The 27406-nt window shown below is 36.4% G+C and overlaps 1 protein-coding gene across 4 annotated transcripts in view; it reads left to right on the forward strand.

The window, feature by feature from the left end:
* SDCCAG8 (SHH signaling and ciliogenesis regulator SDCCAG8) overlaps nt 1-27406 on the forward strand; it is a 111238-nt gene that overhangs the window by 50145 nt on the left and 33687 nt on the right. For 3 of the 4 annotated variants that reach the window (XM_084515080.1, XM_084515081.1, XM_084515082.1), the window contains 3 exons: nt 8739-8866; nt 10979-11087; nt 17118-17249. In XM_084515080.1, coding sequence (XP_084371206.1) covers nt 8739-8866; nt 10979-11087; nt 17118-17249 — 369 coding nt within the window. The remainder of the gene's footprint in view (nt 1-8738; nt 8867-10978; nt 11088-17117; nt 17250-27406) is intronic. The other variant, XM_084515083.1, reaches the window with a different exon arrangement.

The following is a 27406-nucleotide window of genomic DNA, read 5'->3' on the forward strand; positions in this document are numbered from 1 at the left end:
TATCTAGCTCTTGTGATATGCGGGTAGGTAAACATGTCTTTTATTAGGATGTTTCTGTAAAATCTAAGCAAATTAACATCAGGTACAATGTAATGTTAGCACAGTACTCGATTGGTCTTGCTTTTTGGTCACAACTTTGTCCGTTTGCTATAACGTGTGGTATCTTGATGTAGGGCAGGGGAGATGTCAAACTTTCCCTAGATCAAATACCCTCAAAATCAAATATTCTCTTTCAGATTGTCTTCCTGAGGGATGATTTGTTGTGTGAAGCTGTTCTTCTTCCCAGGCTGTTCATGGGAAGCTTGGTCTTTTGGAGGCAGAGAATACTTTTCCTAAGTTCTCAACTTCAGCAGTAGTTTAGAAGAATTAACAACTTCAGCGCCTCAGACCTGCAGCTAGCGTGGTAACGTAAACTGGAAGTTGTATGTCTGCCCAAACAGAATGTCTGAAAAATTTGAGGTGGCTGTTCAGCAGGCATTCAGAGCGCATCTGTGATCTACTGGATCATTCAGCTGTGCTGATCTGATGTGGATCAGGTGTGGGCACACAGTCACTTTTCTTTTCAATTAGGCAGAGCATGCAATGCAGTGTCTATGCTGACCTGATGCTTGCTCCAGTAGGACAGATGATACCTGATTCAGCATAAAACTGGCTGGTACAAAATTAACATACCCAAATAATTTTTGAAAAAATTGAAATTGGCAGAGTGAGTTCATAATAGATCAGATCTCTGCATCATTTAGCTACATCATTTTCTGATTCAATAGAAGGAGCTTGAAGACTGAATTTACTGTATCATGTTAGCAAGCTGAGACTTGGAGTACAGATTCACAATTGTTCTGTGGTGGTCTGAGTCTGTGCTGCTACTGAAGCATAGACTCAGATTCCCTAGAGTTGTGACATGTGGCTCTGCCTGGCCACATATCTCTAGGCCCTTACATGTGCTGGCACTGGAAGACAGGCACCCTTATGATCACGGGGTTCTTTTTCAAATTGAAAAAGCATCATATGCTCTTGCAGGATAAGTTGTGTGAATGCTAATTATTAGAGGATAAAAAGAGAGACCTTAAACTGGCAACATCACCTTAGACTGGCTTAAACCTGTTATGAAACTGCATCCTAAGAGACTGCTGGTACCAAGATCAGGAATCACAATAAGTCAAGCAAATTACTCCTTTATTTTAAATATAGTGAAAATAATTTTCATAACTATGTGTGCAAAGTAAATGCGTGCGAAAATATTATATGGTAAGCAAGCATTTCAATGTTTAGCCATTTGTGGAAGTGGCTTGAAGGACAAAGAGCAAAGGTGGAAAGAGGATTCTGTAGAAAAGGGCAAAGAGCGAAGGGGGAAAGAATATTCTATAGAAAAGAGCATAGTACTGTGAAGTGGTTAGGGTTGGGAACTGACTTCGCAGAAACCACTTCTCATGATGCATCTTCCCATGCAACTTCTGTATTTAATTGTGTGTTTCTATCTGTTTTTATCAGCCAAATAGTTCACAATCTGATGTTAATAACCATTGCAGGATGGGTGTTTACATGCAATGTACATATCTGGCAGACAAGGCTTATAGATGCACCAGAAAAACAACATTTTGGTCTTAAGTCAGTATATTTGACCTAACACGGTACTACTGTTAGAGACAGTTTTTGCCTTCTCTAACAATGAAATAGAGGGCAGTTAATGATAAAGTTTAGCTGTGGCTTGGCATACAGAAAACCATCTAGACTGAAAAGTAGTTATAGTCTACATTGAAGGCAAGACACCAAAGGAATAGAATAGTGTTATAAGCTAGTCATTTGCAAATTCTTTCTTTTATGCTGGATTTAAAATGAGTAAGAAATCCAATCCTCTCATTGTAATAGATCTGCTACATAGCAGTAGATATACCACCAGTAATGCATATACTGAAATTAGCTATACTCAAGCTTCTTCATACTGTATGAACTTGCATAGGAGTAACACTCTGTGTTTCTCAGTTTGTGTGCCCTTACAACTTTTATCTTTCACATGCCCATCAGTATCTACAATTAGTGGTAATTTTGAAGTAGCTTTCAAGTACACTAAGTAATTTAGAAGTAGAGTAGGAATCATCTTCATGCAGAGCCATTAAAAATATTATCTTCTGATGCCTCTGGCAGGGTTTAAAGGTCAAAGCAGAAGTCTAGACTTTGTTTTATTTTGTCAATAGATCTCTTAATACTATATACTGGATAAAGTGCAAACATATATAAAAGTTATAAGCTGTTTCCAATTGTGCAACTACATTTTAAATAGAGAAAGCAGGGAAAAAAGTTTCAGTGGGAACAAGAAAGTCATATGCACTAACTTTCCATCTCAGCAAAATTGAAATTCTCAGAAAAAAGCAGAATGTCTTATAATGAGGTTGACATCGTTTGGATTCTGGGGATGGGGATACAGTTGTGTAACCTTATTTATTATTTGTATTGTGGAGAAAGTAGTTGTGATGATTTTGTCAAATGTTTGTACTTAGTTTCTTGACAAAAGTTTAAAATGTGGAAGTTTAAAATGTAACATCTTGTCTTGTTTTCTCCCCCAAAAATGATCCTTGTGTTTGAGGTGTTTTTGTGAAGTAGTAGTACCCTGGGAGAGCTGTCTTTTCCAATCACTTATTTAAGGTAGGGTAGTAAAAAGTTTTGTTCATGTTTGGTCCATTAACCTACTTCAAAGGTATTTTTACTTTAAAGTTATAGCTGTAGAATATTCTAGTCTTCCAGATCCATATTTAATTTTTGAGTCAATTTGAAGGTTTAATTTCATACCACCCTTGGCCTTTGCATAACTTTTTTTATTACTTTCAGTAGCTTCTTCATATGGTTATAAGAAGAAAACTGTAACGTTTCATTGCTTATGAAACTCTCTGTATCTACTAACTAATGTAACTAGGCATCTAACATGATAAAAAAAAAAAAAAGTTGTTTTTATGAACTTCAATTCAAATAGAACCATGTGAATTCTTAAAAATGATGCAAACCTCCAATTCTACCAATTAGAGTAATAATCAGGTCTCTACAGAATTTGACCATACACATGTAGCTTGTACCAAAGTTCACCAAACACAGTGTGCTGGCTGGGGCAGCTTCCAGAAACCTGAGCTTTCCAGGTTTCTGAGAAGACCTGGCAGCCAGCTCCAGAATCAGCATCCGGTCAGCTCTTGGAAACAGACATAAAGAGCAACTCAGTGGATAATTCCCACAATAGGATACAGGAAGGGCACTTTATCAGCTCCTTGGAGAGGTTTAAAGAAGTGACCTGATCATGATGTTTTTACAAGATATTTCTATGTAATTCTTGCAGTTGTATGCATGAGTACATCTTTTTTTCATTCCTTTTTGGACATCAGAACATTCATCTCCTTCAGTCCTGTAAAAGCACCAAGCGCCATAAAATCTAGCCAGCCAAAGCATGCTGTAGTGGTTTTGCACAGGTATGGAAAAATATCAGTACTTTTACTACAAAAATAACAGGTACTGAAAAAAAATCTACAGTGGTAAGAGGAAACCATGAAGCACTGTCCAGCTATATCCTCAGCCACAGCAATCCTTTTTATTAACAAGGATCAGTTAGATGAAAATATGTAAGCTTTATAAAAGAAGAACCAACCAACACTAAGTAAAAGGTTCCTAGAAGCGTGACTTAAGAGAGAGAAATCTTCTGGCCCTAAGTCTTATTATTGACTTTATCCTAACATACAGAGAAGGTACATGCTCGTAGAGCTCTGTTAAGTTGTAAGATGTGGAAAATAATAATTTTGAATCATGGCTACACTTAAAGCCAACATTTACTTCTTTATCAGCACAATTTGGGATCTCAGTGTTGTATTTCCTTATCTAAGTATCTGAAATACTAAAACTTCAGATAGCATAAATATGTAAACATGTTCTCCATTAAAAATAACTGATTATACTACAGTGATGTTAAATTAAAAGGCAGGTCTGAAAGCAGTTTTAAAAGTTTTACATTAATAGAGAAAATGATTTAAGACCATTCCAGGGAAGAATGACTTCTAGGTACCTTACGATTTCTTTTTCATGTTTGAAAACCAGCCTTTAAGCCTTGTCTACTCACTAGAAAAAAAACACAATCCCTTATCCTTTGGCATATGACACAGTTATGAAGATACGTATGGAGGACAGAGGGAAGAAATTTGTGAAGTGTTCTGATCCAAAGTATGATCTTATTCTATATACATTCTTTTATGACCTTTATCAGCATGGTATTTCAGTGCTTTCTGATAGTACAGTAGGAGACTGCAAGTGTTTTTCTAATGTTTTGCCTTACAGAAAAGGATTATTGCAACATCTTGTTCTTTATTCCCCACCCCATCCCCCTTTTTTTTACTGTAAGTGTTGCTATGTTGCTTGAGAGAAGAGCAAGATTATGCTCTGATTTCTATTCTTCCCTTGACACCTGTAGCTGAAATAATAACATGAAAAACCTGTAAGAAAGTTCAGGTGCTGCTTGTAATGAACAGTGCATTAGACCTGTAGTGTGGAAGGCTTGCAAAGTAGACTGCATACAGAATTGCAGAGTCTTTGTACCCAAAGTTATTGGCTGAAGTCGTTGAAGTTGTTAACACACATAGGCTTTCAAGTCCTGTTTTCAAAAGTGTTTGAATTGATTCGAGTGCTTGCAAGCCAGATTTTTAGAAAGATAATGGGAATTAAGTGAGTAGGTACCTTCTCAAAACTGATTTTCCATTTGGTATATATAGCAGCTTATGCTATGCATTTATTTGCAAAAAATGTTGGGAGAAGCTCACTTCCTCTAGAAGAGTGTAAAGTAAGTATACATAAAACCCCACAGTATTTTATAATTACATTTTTAACTATAATTAACAAGAAACAAAGATGGCACAAATAAGGTTATGATAAACTCTGGTGGGCTGCTGAACTGACATAATAGCTCAAGTTTTTTAATTTGTTCAATTAAGTTCATGGTCCTTCCTAATGGATCCATTAGCTTTTTACAAAATGTCACATGTTGATCTCATGGAAAAATCAAATAGTCGATATAGGAAGCATGGTTGCTTCACAGCATAGCTGTTTGTGAGAAGGCTTGCTGGCAACTTCCAGTCAGAGGCCTAATTCTACACTGAGGTTTATCTTGTGGCTTTTTGTTTTGCATTTGAACTCTCGCCAGAGCAAAAAGTCTTGCAGAATTACCTACTGCTGAACTGCATTGTGAAATTCAAAGTTATATCAGTCTGAATTTTGTCCTTTTGCAGCCGAAAACCAATTATTTTTTATGAAATCTGACTTTAACTTCACTAGTTTATAAATTCTTTCTTTTTTTCCTTTACTGAGAGCCACTTCTCAGAGAGAATTAGTTTTCTATTGAAAATGGACCTGTGATCCAGTTTTCATTTGCTAGTGGTGGGGAAGGTTTTTGTTTGTTTTTATTAAATTTGGTGGCTCAAATTCAGCCAGTGTACTTTTCATGTCACCTTTGAGGTCAAGGTGAATTTTCACTTTGTTTTCAGCAAGGAGTGTTTGTCTCCTTCATGTGCTATAAACTACACTTTATTTTGGCCTTAGTTTTGACAACAATTATTTGGAAAGCAGAACTTTCAGACCCTGCAAACCACTATGCTGTTCATTGAGATATGTGAACAAGTTAACCCAGTAGGCTGCTCTTGACAACAATAAGTCAGGCTCAGAGGAATGGGTGTTCTGAATAAAAATCATGGAAAATTTCTACTTCAGAGTAGAGCTCAAGGAGAGCTTAAGTTTGCTTCCATGCAAGTGAGTCTTTGGTTGCTTCTGACTTCATGGCACAAAAATGAAAGTCACCTTGAGTTCAATGCTCCTGCTTTAGTAAAATTGAACAACATTATGGCCAAATCCAGAATTAATTATCAGATAGGCATTTACTCGGTATTTCAGAATGGGTATTGTGTTAAAGAACTTGAATTCCTGCTGCTGCCTCCAGTTTTGCCTGGGTGTTTGCATTCTGTTGCAGAACAGACCAGTAGAGCAGAACTGCTTCAGATCCTTGTCATTGGTAGCCATAGCTGGTGTTTTAAAAAGGTCTGGTGAATCTTGAGCTCTTGTTTCTGATGCTGATCTTACCTGTGTCATCGAAAACTGTTTCCTGTGTGTCTACACTTGATAGCTCTGCTTTTTCTTAAATTAAGCTCCTTTTCTTTCACATTTCAGAGTAATTGTAAATAAGTAGCCACTCTCAAATCTTCTAAAGCTCTTGCAGTGTTTTCTGGTTGTATCAGGAGTCCTACTAATAGTTCTGAAATTTCTTGGGCCTTCTGTGTGCTTTATGCATGCTTTTTTTTTTCTCTGTATGTGTAAAATATATCGGGGAAATTTTCTGTAGGAGGGCAGAGAGATTGAACTTAGGGGACAAGGAAGGTGTCAAATCAATGTGTGGGTGATTCACCACTCAGTTTAGACAGCTTTGGCTCCAGCAGACATTTCGTTCCTCAGCAGCTCTAGACACCTTGGGTCCTGCTCTTTATATGGCACTGGGTATGTCTCAATCCACAAATTTTCCAGGTGCTAAGGCTGAGACTAGTCAGCTACCATTCTGCTTAAAGATTTACTGTCTTCCTAGTCTTATAGTCAAGCTTTTATCCATTACGTAAAATCTCCTATTTTCACCCACCCCTTATACACTTCAGACAAAAGGAACTCGCCACCATTTCTGAGCTCCTGTTCATTCACTCTACCCAGCAGGTACCACAGATGAGTGGCTTTTTTGGATGGGTCCCCTTAGCAAGAAGGTGTTTTTAGGTGACATCAGGTTCTCCATTTATTTTGCTCTCTTCCATTAATGTGTTCTTGTTAGACAGGAGTGTTCCCAGCAATGAGAAATGGACCTGTACAGGCTTACCTTGGTAGCTTGAGCTGTGCAGCTTGGTACATGTTGAAGGCTACCCCTAGCAGAAGGCTAGCCAACCAGCTGTGTGCCAGATAACTGCCCACAGCCATCTCACACAAAGACAAACAAAATATTAATTAAACAAAATAATGTACAAATGGCACTTTATTTAGCTGGAAGTGTCTGGGGGATGTGTTAGGTGTTGGTGCATTTTTTTTGAGCAGTCCAGTGCTCGTGACAACTGTCTGAAGGCAAAGGAGGTTTGCAAGCGGGGGAAGGGGTTAGATAGACCTTTCCAGCAAATATGGAACTATTTTTCATAATAATGTTTTCCAGATTTGGAGCTTATACTTAGGAAGTGATGTAAGCATCACTCCTTAGGATAGCCCCAATATAGTTACGAAGCAATTCTGAGAATGATGTGATAAGGTGTAGCACGATGTTTGAAATTTCCTTAAAATGTGCTTTGTTTCCTGAAAGCTATAATATTCTTGTTATTTAAGTATATTCTCTGTCGTATCAGTCTCAGTCCCACCTCAGAAAAAAACTGCCTGTGATTTCAAATGGAGTTTTTGCCTCAGGTAGGGCTTGCAACATCAGGACCAGGAATTAGTGTAATGTGACCCACCATTTGTATTGCTTTGGGGTAAATTTAAGAGAGAAGATTTAACATAGTGTATGTCATGCTGAGATATTGCAATATCTCGGATGGGTTATTAGGCACTGATCCAAAGGTTAAGTGCAGCAACCACATGAGATGTGGCTTTATCCTTATATGATCTATGCCCGTGTTCTGTTTTGTAGTTACCTGAAGTGGGAATTATCACACATTTATAAGACTATTGAAACCTATCCTAAGCTATTAAATGTAGTTTCAGGAGAAAAGTGTGTACATATTTATGTCCATTGAAATCTAGAAATCAGTTCTTGTATGTGTGAACTCACAGAAATTCTGACTCTAGGTCCAAATGAGCACCAGATAAATATTTACGACCTTTGGGAAAGTCTAGATATGAATTTGCAGTTGAGGATCTTTTCTAATTTATATGCATATATCTTTTTGTTTCTTATTTTCCATGCTGTTTTTGCTTGGCTTGCATTAAATAAAATGCTTCAATGGAGTGTGGTAGTCTAGCATTTGTTTTGCCTCGGGAGTAGATTGCCCCATCTTGCATATCTGGTCAAGTAAATTGCTCTCTTGCCTGCGTACTTCAATAATAGTACTGGGCTTCAGACCCTCCTGTACAACCCCCCAGTGAGCAGGGCCACAACGGGCTGGGCCTGCGTGGTGCAAACAGGCTTCTGTATTGTTATGGATGCATTCATCTCCTATTTGCATAAATTAATAGTTAAAACTTGCTTGGTTGCTTAAAAAAAACTCATTAGGCTTTGAAAGTAGCTGAATTATGAGCACTGTGGCAATCGCTCCTATTGACTTGTCTCCTGCTGGTTCACTGGGAACCAGTCCATCTCGGGGTCAGGTCCCTAAGTTTCATTGCAGTATTAAATAGATAACATTTAAAAGAAAATGCAAATAATCTGTTGAGTGCAAACTGTATGCTGGGGAACTTCCTTACACAAAAGAAGTTGTGTTTAAAATTTTAAAAGATAAAATGATATTTTAGTCGTAAGGGCTAATTTTTGCTTAGGAAATGAATCCCTTTTTTTTTTTTTTTTAATCAATTTTCTACTAGTCACTAGAGAATGTTTGACATTGTAAGAAAAAGGTCAGTTCGTATAACCTGCCATGGGAAAGGAATGCTTCGTGTGAAATCTTGGCCAGATTTTCTTCTTTGTTTTTATTAATTGAATATCCTACTTTACCTTTTTTATTTAGCATTTTCAATACATGATTTTTATTTTTCTTTGTTTTTTATAGACTGGAGAAAGAGAGCATTCAGCACAGCATTAGCAATGAAGCAAAGGCCCAAGCCCTTCAGGCCCAGCAAAGAGAGCAGGAGCTGACACAGAAGATGCAGCAAATGGAGGCCCAGCATGAGAAAACTGGTAGGTGGTAGGGAAAGATTAGAGCCTGGGCACTCACTCACAAGCCAGGCCCACGCCTTACTGTGAAATGACATCAGGAACACCTGTAACCTTTGGCTGGCCGAAGGGAGCAGATGCTAACTACACCGGAGATTCCGAATTACATATTAGTTAGCGTTTAAAAGAGAAAATGGAAAGTATTGCCCACTGTCTGTTGATTTCAGAGTGCTGCTCTCACATCTGTTGCACCATCTGGATTATGAGTTTATTTACCTGTGTTCAAGAAACGTAAAGCTGAGAGAGACCACAACAAAGTAGAAAAACAAAGGGCTTGTTTTTGGCTGGATTTTCAGGCACACATGTTATATAAAGAAAATAGCATCAGAAGCTCTGCGGGAAATGCTCTGAGCTTACAGTTAAAGTCTCCTGAATAGCATTGAACAGTTCCCACAGTACACACATTATAGCTACTCTAAAAGCTTAATGAGTTTGCTTCGGCATCCAAACTGGAGAAAAGCTTTAGCCATTAATCGGTTCTTAATTCACTGTCGCAGCTGGATGTAATTCACTGGCTCCAAATTGATATGTTCCTTTATTTAATCTTTGCAGCCTCAAACATTTTCAGCATTAGTATGTGTCCCCCCCCACACACCCCTAATCTAGAAGAAAGATATTTAATCCCTTGCATACTTCAGCTTGTCATAACAGGAGACTCCACTGCACTGATTTAGCTGATCAATAACTTCTAACCTTTAATCTGGGAGTAAAATGGGTTTTACAAACCAAAAAAAAGCCTTTTGTCATTGTGAAATACTATGCCAATAAAATTAATAAAATTCATTTTATAAACAAAAAATAATTTTTAGGGAGGAAATCTCTAACCTCTGAGCATGGAAAGGAGGAGGAGCTCCAGCTTTAATGGAACATGGTATATTCATATGTTTAATGAAATAGCATTATTGTCCACCGGTCATCTAGTGCCTTCAGAAAAATGATGTTGCTTATATTACTACTAAGCAGTGCCAGCTAATGCCTGAGGTAGCAGGCACATTTACATCTTCCATCGATTTTTTTGCTTTTTAGCAACATTATCACAGTACACAAGGACCTTATCTTGTGTTCAGGGAATGTAAACTGCTACGTTATGGCTACTATCTACACAGTAGGAGAAGAGAGGAAGCACTCAATCATATTTCACTGCTCTAGCCAGCACATCTGCATATGACCAAGTGTAATTTTGCACAAGAGATGTGTAATTTGCCCTCCTTGTGCATAAATTGTCCCAGTACACAAAAATGAAACAACATTAAGTTTGAGTATGTTTTTATATATTTGTAATAGGATTAGGAGTTGAAAATAAAAGGTATTTGTTATGTACATAAAGAAACCCTTCTGTATTATGACCTTTCATGCATATAGGAAATTTGGGTAACAGTGGTCTGTCTTTCTCTGAATGATTTTAAAAGCAGGAAGCAAGAAATATAATTTTGCAATATCTTCCTTTTGGAAGAATAAAGGTCTTTAATTTTTTCGTAGTGAATTTTGGTACAGCACAAGCTAACAGTAACTGAAAATGAATTTATAAAATTGTTTCACTACAACTCTCACTGGACAGTAAGTCTATCTCATTGTTAAAGACCGAAATAAATTACAGTAAGCACAGGACACAGTAAATAAAATAATTGCTTTCTTAAATGACAAAATGAAATGAGTCTACAGTGTGAGCGTCTGGATTGCTAGTGTGTCCTCTGCACCAGTTGAGTAAGCAAAAGGCTGCTAAGGCATGGATTGCTAATTTTATTCCTTCCAGAAATATCAGTAAACTTCCAGCTAAAAAGCAAAACCACCAGATTAGATGCATAGTCTTCATGGTGATTCTTCTCACACAAGACCTTATTCAATGGTCACCTCAGTTTAACACTTTAGCTTTAGCTTATTCTGACATACAGCCTTTATCTGATGAATGACAATGTTAAAATTCCATGTCCAGATAGTTGAAGCTTAAAAAAACATACCAAGAACAGTGGGATCTAGACAAAAGAAATTAAGAATATATTAAATAGTTCCTAAATTCTCTATAAATTTATACAGTTTCAAAATATTTTTCTAGTTTTATAATTTTATAATTTCTAGTAAATGAACTGGACTCATTGCTGACCTCCCAGAATACATTCATAACAAAATTAAAGGAAGAATGTTTTTTGTTGGCAAGAAAGTTGGAACAAATATCAGAAAAATACAGGTTAGTATATTTTCTTATCCTGTCCCCTTTATTATTAGGATATGCTTCCTTATTTTATATTTGTACTTTAATATTTGTTACTACTCATGTTGTCCCAGGTATTACATATTTTCTCAATATAATACATGACATTTAAATAACGTGGATGCATTTTTCCAGGATAGTTCTACTTTTCTACTTTTCATGCAATGTTTCTGGCTATTAATTCAAATTTCCTAGATGATTCCAATGTAAAAATTGAGTACTGCATTCTTTCTGATGTTCTGACACTCAATATGAAAATTTGAAAATTGTTAATGGAGCTACAATTCTAGTTTATCTGAAATTATATTTAAAATACTAAATATTTTAAATTCTCCAATCTGTAGTATGTTGGTTAAATTATTTACTTAAAGCTTCATTCATAATACTACACACTGAATAATTATCTCTGAAAAAATTGTTGTCAAAATTGCTTGTCATTGAAGCTCTGATTCTGCTGCCACTTGTTATGTGGTGCTCATTAAAATCAATAGCAGGTCTAAATACAAAGCCATTGAAAATTCTGGAGTAGAATTAAAAACTAGAAGCAATAACTGGTTTCAATAAATGCAAAAATATTAAGGTATATCTTTGAAAATTAAGTTCTATAGCACACAACTATTTTTAAAAAAATACAAATTCTGTGGATCCAGCCCTTGTATTCTTCACTAGTAAGAAATAGGATTTTTTAAGTGTGAAAATAGTCTTTTTGTAGAAACTTTCTGCAAGGTTTATATTTAGAGTACTAAACAGGGCTGAAATGGTGAGTTGGTATTCTGCAACTTCTGTAAGTTTCATGCAAAATGAATTTGTTAATTAAAGTAGTATTCATCTTACATGACTTATGTGAAGTAAGACAACACTCAGCAAAGGTAAAATTGGTTTTCAAGATAAGCTTTTTCTTCTGATGCATGGATTCAATCATCCTGTTGAGGTAATATAGCAGGGTCAACACTCACTCAGGGACAGAGCTTATTTATCCCAGTATCCTGTTTTTGGGAATGGTCAAAAGGGAATGATATAAGTAGATGGCAGGGCAGACATATATATATGATGCTTCCCACAGGTACTGCCTCCACTGTCCATCCTGCTTTTCACTGAATAAAAAGTGTTGACTAACTGTTAAGTGAATAAAGTTGGGAGATGAATCCCACCCTGAGTATTTGAGGAAGAAATTAGAAACTTGAAGAAATGTAAGTGACCTTCCCCTGCAAATGCTGCGGTGGGTATTCAAGAGAGAAGCAAACTGAATTTTTTCTTCTGAAAAAGCAGAGCTCCTCTGCCAAAGTAATACAAAATCTAAATAGATTCAAATCATATTATTATTCCAGCAATAAAAATGCACACAGACTTTGTTGCTAGAGCTCACAGTCACAGACTAGTAACTGTAAAAGGATGAAGGAAAGACAGAAAACATACTGTGAAAACACATTATTCTCTGAAAATAAATACCAGAGATTGCCAAGTGTTTCTCCACCTAGCAGCATTAGCTGACTATGTCAAGAACCTGGAAGGGGGAAAAGAAGCCCTCTTGGATCCCCACAAAGTGGTATACTTTGCACAGGGAATATGGAAGAATGTATGAAAGCAGTTTTGAGCAGTTGCCCAAAAATAGCTTGAGATTGCCTGCGCTGGAGTGGGTGCTGCTGCAGGCAGTAACAAGAATGGACAGATACATAAGGACAAAACTAGGAAAGCATATGAAAATGAGATAAGAAAGGTAGAACTGGAGATGGTGTAAAATGGTAACTTAATAGATGGCTTCAAAAATGATGTGATCAGAAGATCAGTTGCAGAAAATGACTTCAGCTAGGTTTTAAATGCATGATCCTTCTTTATCTTTTTGTAGTGCCTTTCCAAAAGTCCTCACACTCATCATCACCAGTGATAGCGTAAAATGCAGTTCTGAGATAGAAAGTTATACCTTTGTTCTCTGGAAAAAAAGGATCATTTTAGAAAGATTTTATAACTTAGTTCTTGTGTACATTATTAAAAGCAGATCAAGCCTCTTTAAAAAGAGGTGCATGAGTCAGTTTATTTATTTGTTTTGTTTCTTGATAGGAAATAAAGGGTCCATCTGTAATGAGAGACATTTGAAATTTATTTGTGAGAAGTGCTTAAGGTGGACACCTCTGTATTGTGTGTATGTTTTTATATTAAATATAGGTTTTCTGGTAAATCTAAACTGAAGTTTTCTTGTTTATATGTAAGCTGGAGCCATTTTTTTGTGAGCTAGCCCCTACACAGGATTAGAAAAACTTCAGAAAGACAGTGTCAGTTGAATTATAAACCCCTCAAGCTGTGCAGAAAGAAGATAGTGTCTGGGAAGGTTTTTATATGCTTAGGCATGTTTAAAAATACAGTCCTTTGTTGATTTCTTTTCCGTTATTTTGTTCTTTTTTTTTTTTTTTTTTTTTTCTCTGATTGTCACTATCTGAGTTTCTAGGTTGTGGATTAATGCTTAACACTGCCCACTGTGTATTTGTGATTTGCGTTTTGTAATTAAGGGGAACAATGGGAGTCCATTGGGTCTCGTTATATATAATGGTTGGTTTAATTTGTTTCACTTCTATCTTGTTAATTGTAAATTGATCATTAAGATTTGAATTCTAATCTGTCACCAGGGTTGTGAGTATTGAAGCTAGAGCAATGATCCTGGTTTTAATCACTGATGATGAGAAACAAATTTTATAATTTTGGTACATATTGCAGTTCATATATTTTAACACTGTATTTTATGGTGTTATAAATATTGTTAAATGACTTTTAGTGTAGTTTTACTGTTTGGACTATAATGTATAAATTATATTACTGTTTTGGCAACAGTAAGCATCCAACTGTGTGAGTTTAATTGAAGTAAAGAACACACACCCGGCTGAACTATTTTTCTGCATGTTTGGTTGACTGCAGTTATTGCGCTCAGTACCAGGGGTAGCGTGTTTGCTGAGGGTAGCTGTACGAGGATGTGCAGCAGTCTGTCTGCAGGATGAGTCATTAAAATTACATGCAATGATACTCGTTGTGATAGCAGAAAATATTTTAGAGCATATATGTAATTGCTTTGAAAGTAAATAATAAGCTTTAAAGCAGGAAAAGACAATGCCTTAAAAAACACTGTGCTGTGAGTCCAAGTGCTGCAGTGCAAAAGATGGTTGAGAGGAATAAAGGCAGTGTTGCCACCTTCACGTTCAAAAATCAGTTCATCCTAAAAATATCCTAAGTCCGACTTTAAATTATGGCTATTTATTATTTGCTGGTTCTTTGCCTCTAATCTGAATGTTTTGGTTGAGCTTGGATTTTTTTTCCAAGATTTTCCCAGCAAGAATGGGGTGTGTGTGTGTAAAAACTTACATGTAATTTACTTTTTTACCTAGTAATTGAGGCTTCTGTGGTAGATGGCTGGATCCAGAAATAGAGGGTTTTTTTCTGTGGTTGTGCCCCCTGGCATCATCAATAATTTTGAAGATATCCCATTCCTAATATGATGGCTTATGAGCAGAAAAGCATTTACGCAGACCGTGTACTGCCCCTGGCTGGGTGGAATTACTACTCATAGTGTAAATTTGCTCTCGCTGTCACAGTGCAGGTGTTCGGGCTCCTTACAGGTTTGTTTTATTACCCAACATTTTGAAATTTCTTAAAAAACACATAGAATTAACTTCAGAAACTGAGATTGTTGAGTAGTTTATTTAAAGCTACAGGAGGAATCGTTGTCAGATGATGCAAACTGTCAGTATGCAGTTGTGTATTGGGTCCAGTGTTCTCTTTTTAATGCCAAATTGAACTTTTCTACATTGACTGCAGTATGCATTCTGCCCTTGTGCTGTCCTCTAAAATTTCAGTGCTATGAAATACTTGAATCGGGATGTTCAGATTCTTAAATATTTCAGTTAGAGTGGCCATTCTGTAAATAATATTTTAATTTGAATGACGTTTTTTTTATTGAGTTCCTCAACTCAACAAAATGCTTCAATTCTTTTAATTATGTTACAAAAGATCTAGAAGAGAATACAAGTAACATGGTTCAAAGCATCAGGTGTTTAGAGCTGTGTATTAGCGATAAGAGGTCATGCTACTCATGTTCTCAATGAATTCAGTGCTTTCTTTTGTTTCTTTAATGATAGTTTTCAGTAGCATTTTGGTTGGTTTGAAGCCCTTGGTCTTTCCAGAAAGACTTCCTGCACCTTCAAGTGTGCTAGAGACGAGCAAGTCCCTTTAAAACTTTTAGATTTTTACCTCTTTGAAGTTGCTTCTGCTGTATCCGTGAATCAGAGAGCCACATATAAATACAGAAAAAGAAGCAGAATCCCACAGTTGGGAAACCCCGTCAATGTGATAATCTACAGTATTCCTACCAGGAAAACATTGCTGTTGCATTTTCCTGGCAAAAAAGGAACGCAAGATGGCAGATGAGTTTAATCCCTGTTAGCACTTGCTTGGGCTCTGTTACATCAGGTTGCTGGTGAACTGCTTTGCAACAGACCTTTGCTTTTATCCGCTGATTGTCTCTCACAATGTCAGTATCAAGAAAAGGCTGCATTCATCCTGTGTGATAAGAATTGGTCCAACTGACAATACTTTTTGATGCTGAGATTTCACGGCTACCCATATTTCTTTTAAAAGGCAAGAATTAGACTTCATTTACCTCTCCATAACAATCCTGACCACTGTTAGGCACCCATCCAGGAAACTCTTGTGCATTTAAGTTTGATGTGAACATTGGTGTGATTCTGATGTATTTTTTGGTGATCCTTAATAGAGCTGTAACTCCATATGTAAATTCAGTTGTATACAGTCTTCTTCCAAAGTTGCCCTTGCTAAATTCTTTCAGATTCACAGATGATATCATGTATTGTTCTCCATTTAAATATGAAAAGATGATGTTGTCATTTCCAGATTTGACTTGTCAGTGTAACAACATGTTTTTGAAGGAGGAGTATTCCGTTCTCCCTGCACTTTGTTGTGTTTTTCAGAATGTCAGTTGTTGTTGCATTCTGTAACAGCCAGGAAGGTAAAGTCTCTTCATTCTGTAACTGCAGCATATTTAAATTGATGATTTAAAGATATCTCCGAAGCTTTTTAACCTCAAGATCTGGAGTGGCAGATGCCATAAAACAAATTTGCTTGCTTTTAATTCTTACGTTCTGATGGTATAGCAGATTCTGACATGTTCTCATTAACCTTTTCCAAAGAGTTAAACTGTACAAGTGCATAATGTATATTTTATCACAATTTTATCCGAGATCTTTTCCTGATATTAAGAAACAGCTCATGCCTGTTTCTCCATGGGCTGATGGTTAGAGATATAGCAAGTAACAGTCCCAGGTCATTCATGGATCTGGTGTCTCTGCTCACCCGTGAAGAATAAGAATTGCTAGAAGTGACTAATTTTCTTAAAGGCTGTGCTGAGTCTTATGTAGATTACAGTATGCCTGTATGATTTGTACCTTGTTTTTTTAAGATTTATTCATTTTCCTCTTGATGTTTTTTATCTGTGTAGTGGTATTTGGGCATGTTATGTTAATAAATTTTCTAAAACAGTAGTACTATTGAGAGTTCAACCTGTACAGTGCCGTAAGGGTTGAACAAGTTTTTAGTAGTGATTTTTAAAATTAGATGTTAGCTTTTACCAATAAAGAACTTGAAATGTATTGTCAAAATGCTGGACAAATTTTTGCTTAACAAGTATGAATTTACATTTATCAATGATGTTTAATATCAGTGCCTAATGTCAAATGAGATGACTGTTTAAATTCATCTGGAACAAGCATAGCCAACCTCTGACTGAGTAAATGCTACTGACATATTTCCCAAATACACTGCAGCATCATGTTCTTCCACCTTAAGATTATTTGAAATAGTTTCTTGTTTCTGTAAGTTCTAGTAATAGCCTGTTTATGCATTTTATATACATGTATGAAATTTTATAAATGCTGAAGCCACATATTGATGGCACGCTGCAGGATGAAATCTGACAACATCCATCATCACTGTGTTTTACTTCTGTAGATCTGAAGTCAACCAGCTTAGTCAGGAAAAAGAGTATCTTCATGGCAGATTGGAGAAGATGCAAAAACGGAATGATGAATTGGACCAACAATGTATCCAGCATGGGAGAATGCATGAGAGGATGAAGTCGAGGTAGGAGGTCCTGTTAATCTGTCAGTATGTGGTACACTCTACTGTACCTGTTGTGTTCTGAACATAAAAATGGCACTAGATTGCTTGAAAGTAATGTTCTTGCTTTATGAAAATGACCACCCGTTCCCCCTCCTCAAGCATTCTGTGAAGTTGTGTGTTTTTTTTTTTTCATAACATCTTTTGCTTGTGCCATTTTGGATAAATAAAATGAAAGCTTGAACAACATAGTCTTCCAAAGAATTTAAGCCTAGTACATATGTGTGTGGGCTGCTTCGGCTGTTCTCTGCTCTAACTTGGATGAATTGTCTTACCGTATAAAAAAAGAGGGAGGGGAGGGGAGGGGAGGGGGGGCACGGGGGTGAGAAGAGGGGAGGCTATTCAGTAATGTGAATGTAGGCTACAGATGTGGATTCTGTAAGGTAATGTAATATGTTCTTCAGTATCTCCATTTTACCTTTATCAATAATTTAACTTCTATAAACAGAAAAATCTTTTTGAAGGTCTTAGTATCCAGAGAGCTATTAACAGCTTCCAGGTGCCCCTAGCCTTTTCAGAGGGGTGGTGACTCCAAGAGCTGGGAGCAGCTACTACAAAACTCATGGGGGTATTTCCACTGTTACCCAATGACTGTTCTGGCCACAGTGTCCAGACTGGTAGTGTTTTGTGCTGTGATTTGTGTCAGATAGCCTTGAAGATCACTGGGGAGACTACTCTTCTTGGTACCAGAAAGCTCATCTGTGCGCTCTTGCTCTTTTTTCCTCTCTGTGTATTCAGACATCAAAGTTTGCTGAGGCATGGCTGAGGGGGTAGGAGAAGATAAAGAAGGGAAATAGCAAGTGCAATAGTAGTCAACCAGGCAATCTCTTGTCAGTAGTGAAAGGCAGAGTACAGTTTAAGCTCATTTGGGCTAAGTAGTCCAGCCAGGGGAAAAGTTTGTTATTCTTGACCACTGACCACCTGACAAGAACAGAGTTTGCACATACTGAAACATCCAGTATGTTTACTTTTTTTTTTTTTTTTTCCAACTATTGACTTTTTATCTCCATCTTTTCATTATCTGTCTGTCCATTTTAACATCTTTTTTTTTTTTTTTTGCACTCTCTCTGCTTTCTTTTCAGTCTTCCAAGCCCTCTTCTTTCCTCTTCCTTTTCAGATTTGTCTGAACCTCATCCTGTTCCGCCGTACCCCAGAATTACCATCATTTTTTATAGCTCAGAGAACAAAGAAACTCAAGATACTACAATTGTGTCCCTAGTCTGTGACCGCATAATTTTTCCATTGATCTCACCTCTTTCTCCCCACCCACCTCTTTTTTTTCTTTTCTTTTGTGTGCGGTAGATTCTCAGCATTTGGGGGACACATGCACTGAGGACTCTGTTACTTTTTGGGGGGGGATATAAATCTTTTTCTTTTTTTTTTTTTTTTTTTTTTTCTCCCTAGCTGTTCCCCTGTAGCACTACTAGTATCTGGGTGGATATGAGAACTCTTTGTGAGTCTCTTGGAGAGTCTTTCCTCTATGTAAGAGCCAAATAGACCTACTGGAAAATGTTGCTTGTTCTCTGCTGCAGCAGCAGTGACTATACACTAGAAAAGATTGAAAGCATTAATCCAGAACAGAAAAGTGGTTTGAAAACAGAGTGGTCATGCTGCAGGCAGTGCCCTACCTTCTGCTGCTGTTTTGATGATGGCAAGGAGAGAAAACAGGACAGTGATGGTATTTGTCATATTTAGTATTTTAGAATATTTAAATATGGCAGAGATTTATCAGACATTTGAATCACTGACAGTATAGTTTAACAACATTTTCAGAGGGAATTCTTTTAACATTTTTAATTATGTTCTTACTCTGTATTTATTTAAAATCTAGGTAATTAACGACAAGGCTTTGTAACGACAAGGCTAATAAACAGCTTTAAAAATTCAGTGTAATCTGATTTTAGCCTCCATGTGAAAATTATAATAGTTTTCAGTATCAGTTCCCTATAAATCAGCTATGAACTATTCAGTTCTAAGTGAAGAAAAAGGTCTTTTCCAACCTTAATGATTCTACAATTCTACGATTTCTACCACATAAAAAACAGTGATTTTTCCTCTTCTGATTTTTGAAACTAGAGATCTGACTAGGGTATGTAGCAATTGAGATAAGAACAAATACTGATGTGCTTTGCCTCAGATTTCCATCCATCACTCAGATACTAATAATCACAATTTTAAGGGTGATTATTTCTTGTCACAATTATTTGCTGTCCATTTTTATGCAGCTACAAATAACCCTGGTGGTCTTGCAACACAATAATGTGCAGTGGGTTCCTACCCAATTTCCTATCTGTTTTTATTCTGCCTCTCTTTCGATAGTTTCTTGTAGCAAAATTAATTTGACTTAATTTTGGACTTAACATTTGCATTTGAATCATATGAAATGTGCCATTTGTACCTAAGAAATCTTTGTCACTACTTCTGTTCTGCTATGAGAGCACAAAGGCCCGGCTGTAACTATTTTGTGGAAGGAACGAGATCTAATTGATCAATCAGAATTTATTTTGAAGCAACATTTGGACAGTTTTGATATTTACACTGCTGAAAATGAACAAGATAACTTTTTTGCCATTCCCATCTTTCAGTCTGGCTATATGCTACATATGCATATTGTCTGGAATGATATAAGGAGGTTTTAAAGGAAAGGGTTGCTTTAAATTACAGTCTTTAAAGGTGATTTAAAATTAGTCTTTTTATGTAATGCAAATATCCATCCCTTTCAGTGTTTTTGCTCACTGAAATGCAGTGTTAAAAGAAGTAGATGTCCATCTAAGTGACACAGAGGACGCGTGCTATTGGAACAAACTTATATTGAAAAGTGCAATTTGCGGGACTATGGTGACAGGTTAAGACTGCAGTGGAGCTTCAGAACAGGTGTTCAATTAATGTTGTTAATCTAGCAACCCCGAGGATCTTTGCTTTAGATCTGTGTATGATTTTTTACAGTAGTTTATTCTTATTCTGGTATTTTTGTACCTACGGGCTTTTCATTTTAGACAGTGCTTTAGCTGCTAAGCACATTATCTCAAAAATATTAGGTAGTATGGTACAGGGCTTTGCCAGTGGAAATGAGCTGGTCAGCGTGGGTGCCTTTACAAGGCTGAATCTTGGAAAAATAAAATGTCTGTGGTGTAGCAAAGAGCATATTGATGTCAATTTTCAACCTGAAAGCCAATTTTACAATTAAATTCTTCAAATTCCCATTCTGTAGATGTGTGTTCATAGTAGAAATGAGCAATAGTTTGTATACTTACATGAAGTATAAGGCCCTTTTGAAATATTGTTAATAAAACATAAAACTGTAGGCTTCTAATTAGTGTTTTCAGAACTAATTTTAAGTAAATTTAGTAAATGGGATTTAGAGCTATAAGTTTTTCTGAAATTCCAATTTTGGTGGTTGGAAATGATATATTTTGCTGTGGGTGCTCACTGTTCAATCTATGCAACATTAACAATGCATTTTACACCACGGGGTAAACCTGGGGCTTTTTGCGGTGGTAATTTGGGGATTTGATGGTAATGCATGTGTTTTAACTGTATTTTTGGTAGCTAAAGTTAAAAAGGAGAGCCTACAGGACTGGCAGTTTGGGGCAGATGTGTGTCTATTCCTCAGGCATCAGTGGTTGTAAGTTAACTATAAAAATGTTACAACCATCTGTGTAACAAGACGGCAGAGATCTGCTCTTGCCTGTTACTATAAATAAGAAGGAGATTTGTTTGACTTCATAGACATTGGATTTATAAAGACTATATGTGTCAAATTGTAACTACGTGCCATGTTGCTGAGATGTGTCTGCAGCCAACTACCTGGGGTGCCTTCCCCTTCAGACATGGTAGAGGAGTGCAGCAACTGTGCCGAAATGTCTGTACAGCACAAGATGTCACAAATTATATTTGTTTTCCACCTATGGGGAAACGTATGATTCTTAAGGGGATAAGCGTATGTGGAAGACTTACTAAAATGGATCCTTAAGTGGACCTCTATAGGAGTTAGGGAGAATAAATGATACTGAGTTCGACAATGACTTTAATGTTCTTCCACCATTAATTTTATTGCTGTTGTTACTAAGTGAATAGTGTTTGAGAGATTGCATATGCATGAGAGAACACAGATTTATGAGAAATGAGGCATATATATTGAGATTATACCAGCTATTTCAAGTAGCTAATACATGAAATCATGAGAAGTGGTTTGCTGTCACCACTACAATCTGAATAGAGATTTTGGGTTTCTTTAGTAATTTTCCAGGAGAACAATTGGTTGAAATTATTTCTTGATAACTGAAGCTAATAAGTTGCACTGCATATTTTACATTTTTCTTTTTAAAGATCATGATGCCTTTTTGTTTTTTCAAGAAATGATGATGGGTGTAAAAACTCAGTTTTGACCGTTGCTTAAAAGGCCTTTATTTTTCTTTCAAATCCAGTTTGTTCTTTGTTGAATATATTGTCTTCCCTATTTTTGTTGTACTGATAGGTTAGTATTAAGTAATAATGAAGCAATTGTTACTTTCTACTCACTAGACTAAGCATCTGTTTTGAAATGCAATTATAGAATAAAAGCTGTAAAGTTGTGGCTTTTTAGTTTAAAAGGCATTATTTTTTATATTGAAAATAGTGATAAGTATATGTATTGTCCATAAATCTTTGATTATTAGAATTGCCTCAGTGTTTAAACAGCAGTATGCTTTGCTTTTTCCGGAGCATCCTTATTCTTCCCCACGTATCTTTGGTGTGGTTTCGCTGTAACAGGATTGCTCCAACAACTGGAGAGAGTTGTTTGTGTAGCCTTTCATTCAGTGAGGTGGTAAAAAGCTTTGTGGTCAATACATTCTGCATTGCAGTGCAGCCAGATAAAACTCTCAGCTCTGTCCAGAATTTGGGGTTATCATTCTTACTTATTTTTTTATTGCTATTTAATAGACTCACATTTTAGGTTGAGAACTGTATACTCCAGAGAAGTACTGTAGAAGTGATCTACAAATGTTGTGTATACAAGCACACAGATAGGTATGTGTAGCAAATCCTGTCAGAATCTGAAAATGTATTTGGCTTTTGATTAATATGTCTGAATGTTTTAACACAGTGCACATGGTCTGGAATAGGAACTAGATGTTCAAAACTCTCACTCCCTCTTTCTCCCCAGGTCACTGTCTACTTAATTTTTTTCCTTCTCATTATCATCTATAGGTGTGTGTATATACAGCGTGTATGTATATGCATGTATCTATATAGTTTTACATGTATATTATATGTATCAGTATTTCCATTCTAAATAGTTAACAGATTGTGTAAGATTATATAAGCTCCTGAATACTCTCCTTAAAGATTTATTTCCCAACTAGTTAACCAGTATATACATAAAGCAACAAGTATCTTAGTTGTTAAAAAACCTGAAAATGTGTGCTAAGAATAAAATACAGAGTCTTCAGAAAATGCTGCAAAATACTGCACAGATCAGTAGTTACCTTTCTTGAGAAGTAAATGAGAAGTAGAGGGAAATATCACACACAATTTTCAGATAGAAGCTTAGGGAACATAATAATGTTCTGTAAGATGTATTCTAGTTTGCTGAGTTCTGTGTTCCTCTACTACTGCTATTAGTGAACCTATACATATATTATATGATTATATATTTGATATACATATAATAATTCCTTTGGGACTGTATTGGGCTCCATTGTAAGAGTCATTAGGCTTCATTGCTTAAGTTGGTCAAGGGTTTCTAGCACCACTGGTGTACTGATTGGGGCCTTTCTTATTTTCCATCTGCATTTATTTGTGGCCAGCTTGTACCTATTTTTCTTTGAGCCAAAACTGGTGTAAGTAGTTCTTTTGTTCTGTTTTTATTTTATCTGCACAGTATTTCTAGACAATGGTTGTACCCATTCAGTCCTACTTTGAATAATAAATGAAGCCTTTTTCTTTTGTTCTTTTTACAATAAGCTTTTCCTCTCCCTCCATTTTCTGGTTGTTGATCTTTTTTGAATATAGGCAATCAGAACTGTCTGCAGGGTATTGGAAGAAGGCATTTGAATGTCTTGGATGGTGGAATTAATATGTTTACTGTAAATTCCTTGACTGACGGATCCTATGATCACATCTGCCTTTCTTACAGCTACATAATACTGGCAGCTGGTAATCCATCTCTATCCAAGAAGTGCATCCAGGACCTCTACCTCACAAGTAAATCCAAATTGTTAGCAGAGACTTTTGCTGTGAACTAAGAACCCATTAAGTCTCTAGCGTAAGACATTGTATTATCAAATTTCTTCCCATTTCTGCAGTTCCATTCTTCTGAGTCATCTGTTTCTTTCTGTGCAGTGTCCCAGACCTTCTCTAAGTTTATGATACCTCTTAAATTTATCAGCCCACTCCGACTTTTTGTGCTGAGTCGTAATTCAAAATATTAAAATATCTGTTTAAACTCAATGAGAAGAAATTCTTAAATTTCTTCCTTAGCTTCAGTTGTCCCTGTTGGTTGTGCTCTTTTTTAAGTCAGTTACTTACCAACAATGACTAGTTGCTTAGTTAGCAATTGTTGTTGTGGCATGATATGTAATGGATTGGTTAGGTTAATGTAGGTAAGATTTATTCCATATCCATAAATAAAAATCAGCTGCCAGAGAAATTAGGATTGATGTAGCAGAATCTGCGTGAGTTAATTTGTGTTTCAGTTTCTTGTGTTTTCCATTTACCTTTATGTCCCTATTTATTCTTTTTCCTTCAAAATGTCTTGTACACTTTTCATGCATTTGAAGTCACATTAACAGGCCAATCATTATTGAATTACCTTCTTTTAAGGATTAGCTTTGATATCTTAGCAATGTAGTCAATGGAGAGGGGAACAGGGTCTGTGTTCGCTTTTCTTATCAGGACAGCTGGTCACCACAACTTCAGTGTTTTAGAAACGGGAGAATAATATCTGGGATATTATAAATGGGGGGATAGTCCATGCCTCAAAGGAAAGCTAGGTGGAAAAATAGCCAGGTTTGCTTGCTTCTCTGAACAGCTATCAACACTCTGACTAACACCCCTTCTGTGAAGGGTCTGGTAATTGTCCACTCCTGAGAATATCTTCAACTCGACTGCTTTGATGTGCTCAGCCTTCTCCAGAACAGACATGAGGTTAGTTCTTATTCGTGCCATCAACTTCTGGGAGTCAAAGCCTTCAGCTCACTAATAGTAAGCTTGTGCTCTTGTCTACCGGGAATGTAAAAAGCCCTGAAATGTGTGACATAAAACAGCACAACATAAGGTTCCAGGCTGTTCTTGTTACTTTCTGTTGTCAGCACAGTTGCCGAGTTTCAAATTTAAATGTTAATTTAGCATTAACAAAGAATTCTTGATTCTCTCCTCTGAAATGGAGGTGGATAAAGGTGATACTTTTAATAGCCCAGCCCAGACTCCCCTTGATGTGTCAAGATCTAGAAATGCTTTGTGCCATGCAGTGCATCACGCTGATGTTGGAAAAAGCACACATTGCAAGCCTACCCATGGCCTTCCAGTGAAACCCCCTTTTTTTGCTCCTACATTTGCTTATTTGCTACAAACTTGCTTTTTTTTTTAATTTTTTATTTTAGATGGGGGTTGTTTCCAGTGGTCGTATACAATTCTTCTTGTGTTAATCCACCAATTACACCTTAACCACCACCGTATCTTCTTGAAATACTTTGTCTTCGGTGCCTGGTAGTAGCCCTTCAGATCCACAACAGTAGACCAGTCTTACCCACCTCCCTCACCAGTTCCCCAGAGATGTGAAATAAGAAGTGAGCAGGATTGGTCCAAGCACACCTTTGCCAGTGGGTTCATAGAAACATTGTTGTTTAATGGCAAGAAACAGCACCAAAACATGTCACAGTTCATTGAAACCATCTGCTAAAAGGTATCCAGAGCAACAGAATAAAGGTTTCTACCCAGGATAGTACCCTTCGCAATGTATTAGAAACTCTGGAGGACAATCCTCCCTGTGTTACTTTAGAAAGTCTTGATTGTTTAGACCATCTAAAAAGTAAACTGCTGAAATCTCTGACTGTTACAGTCACCTTGTTTTCTTCTATATTGTGTTGCATCTGCATTTTTAAAGTTCATTCTTCTGTGCTATATTTCTGTGATATCCATGTGATATGTCAGAACATTCAGAAATATATTTACAAGTAGTCACTGTGAGACTAACACTATGCAGTAGATCAGTGGCAACTACACAGTTGGGATATTTAATAATAATTGGGATCTTTCTATTAGGCCTTAAGTGAACTCACAATACTTGTAAAATCTAGCTATTAACCCATTTAAGCAGTAGCAGATTCATTTTTGGTTTCGCTCTCTGTGTATAACTTAGATTTTCATACTAAGGCTATTTGAAATCCTCTGTTCCCATATAACGGGGAAGTGAAAACAGACAGATGAATAACATTCAGAAGGCTTTGTGTGACATGAAAATTTACCAGTGCCATAACAAAATCTATGCACCTGCCTGCTTCCAGGGTTACTGTTGAAGTGAAGGAGACCCCAAACTAGTGGCAATTTATGTTCTTAATACAGAAGTGAGTAGATTTTTGCAAGGCTACTGGAAGGCAGCTTTTTCCTGATAACTCCACCATTTTGATTGCTTCCACAAGGTGCAGTTCTGCTCCTTTGGAAGTTGATGTAATTGTGGATGCTTTCATTTTTCCCATCTAGCCTTTTTTTTCTTTTTTAATCTTTGATTGTTTAGCCTTGATGTGTCTTGTGCCAGTAAGTTACACAACTAACATTTCACTTACAGGTTTTTTTTGTTCGTGATTTTTGGGTTTGATCTATCAAATTCATTGGAAGTGCTGTTGGTTTTGGATTATGAAACTAAAGACTTATTTTTGCACCATTTTTTGTTCTTTAAAATGCAGATAGAATCTTCTGTTGCCCATTTCTTGTCTAACTTAAACTGTCATTCATTTCTGGAACTTCAGTCATTCATTATCCGATTCTGAGTGCACTCAATAATAATAATGGTAATAATAATAATAATAATAATAATAATAATAATAATAATAATAATAATAATAATAATAAAGTAACTAAGTTTTTATTGTGTCTTGTGATGGTGCAAATTGGTAGTAGCCTAAGAGTTACAGGCATTGTGTTAGTTTTTAGAAATATTACCTTAAATATCAGAAGTTATACTGAAATTGGGAGTACGGAAGTGGCTGTAAGTAAAGACAGTATAAAAAGGGGTACTTAGCATCTACATTTTTAATGTACTCAAGGAAGTGTTGTGTGTGCTGTGGGCTTCTTAGTTTGGTTCTGAAAAAAAAAAAAGTGGTGATAAAGGAATGGAAAAGAGTAATAGATTATTCTATGGTTGTTTAACTTGTTCTTTGTGAACAGTAAAATCTTGTGTGCAGGAAAAGAAATTATTTTTGTTGTTTTGTTTGTTTTTAAAGACCTTTTTAACCTCTAGCAGCCATATTCCAGCTTTAGTTATATATATGAAAATACATGCTTGTCCCAAATATCTCTCATTTAAGACTTAATCCTTAAAGGCCTTTAGAATTCTGATTTGATTCAAGTCAAGGTTGCAGAATACTTCCAGGTCCACAGATTCAAAAGGTTGACTTAGTGGTAAGACTGAAATTATAGTAATCTTTCCTCTGCTTATGTAAAGTGGTGTAATCCTTCTGAGTGCTACACTAGCACTTCCCACACTAGGAAGGATTTAGCCTTAGTTTTAGCTATGTGAATTATATGTAGTCAAAAACAACTTTTAGTTTGATTTATTTTTATTTTTTCTCTCTCTGCTAGGTTCACTCAAGTGGCTGACCTTTCTCATACACGCACACAAACACGCATGCAGTTTCAAAACTGAAAAAAGCTTGTCTGTAAAATTACACCAAACTTAGTCAATTGCACAGATTAAGTATTTGGAGACATCTGATTTAAAAGCATTCTGACTTTAACTTTTACCATCATGAAGGCTGTTGTAATCTGCTGTGCCTGATCACACATGTATTAGGTGGTGCAAATAGTTGGGCTTCTCAAACCAGTTTTATGAATAAAATGGACAAACAAGCTGAAGGGCTTGTTTGAAGTATATGCATCCTGGGGAAAGGGCTTTCAGAGGCTGGACAGAAATGGAATTTCTT

The sequence above is a fragment of the Aythya ferina genome, assembly GCF_964211825.1.
Source record: "Aythya ferina genome assembly, chromosome: 3".
Lineage (NCBI taxonomy): Eukaryota > Metazoa > Chordata > Aves > Anseriformes > Anatidae > Aythya > Aythya ferina.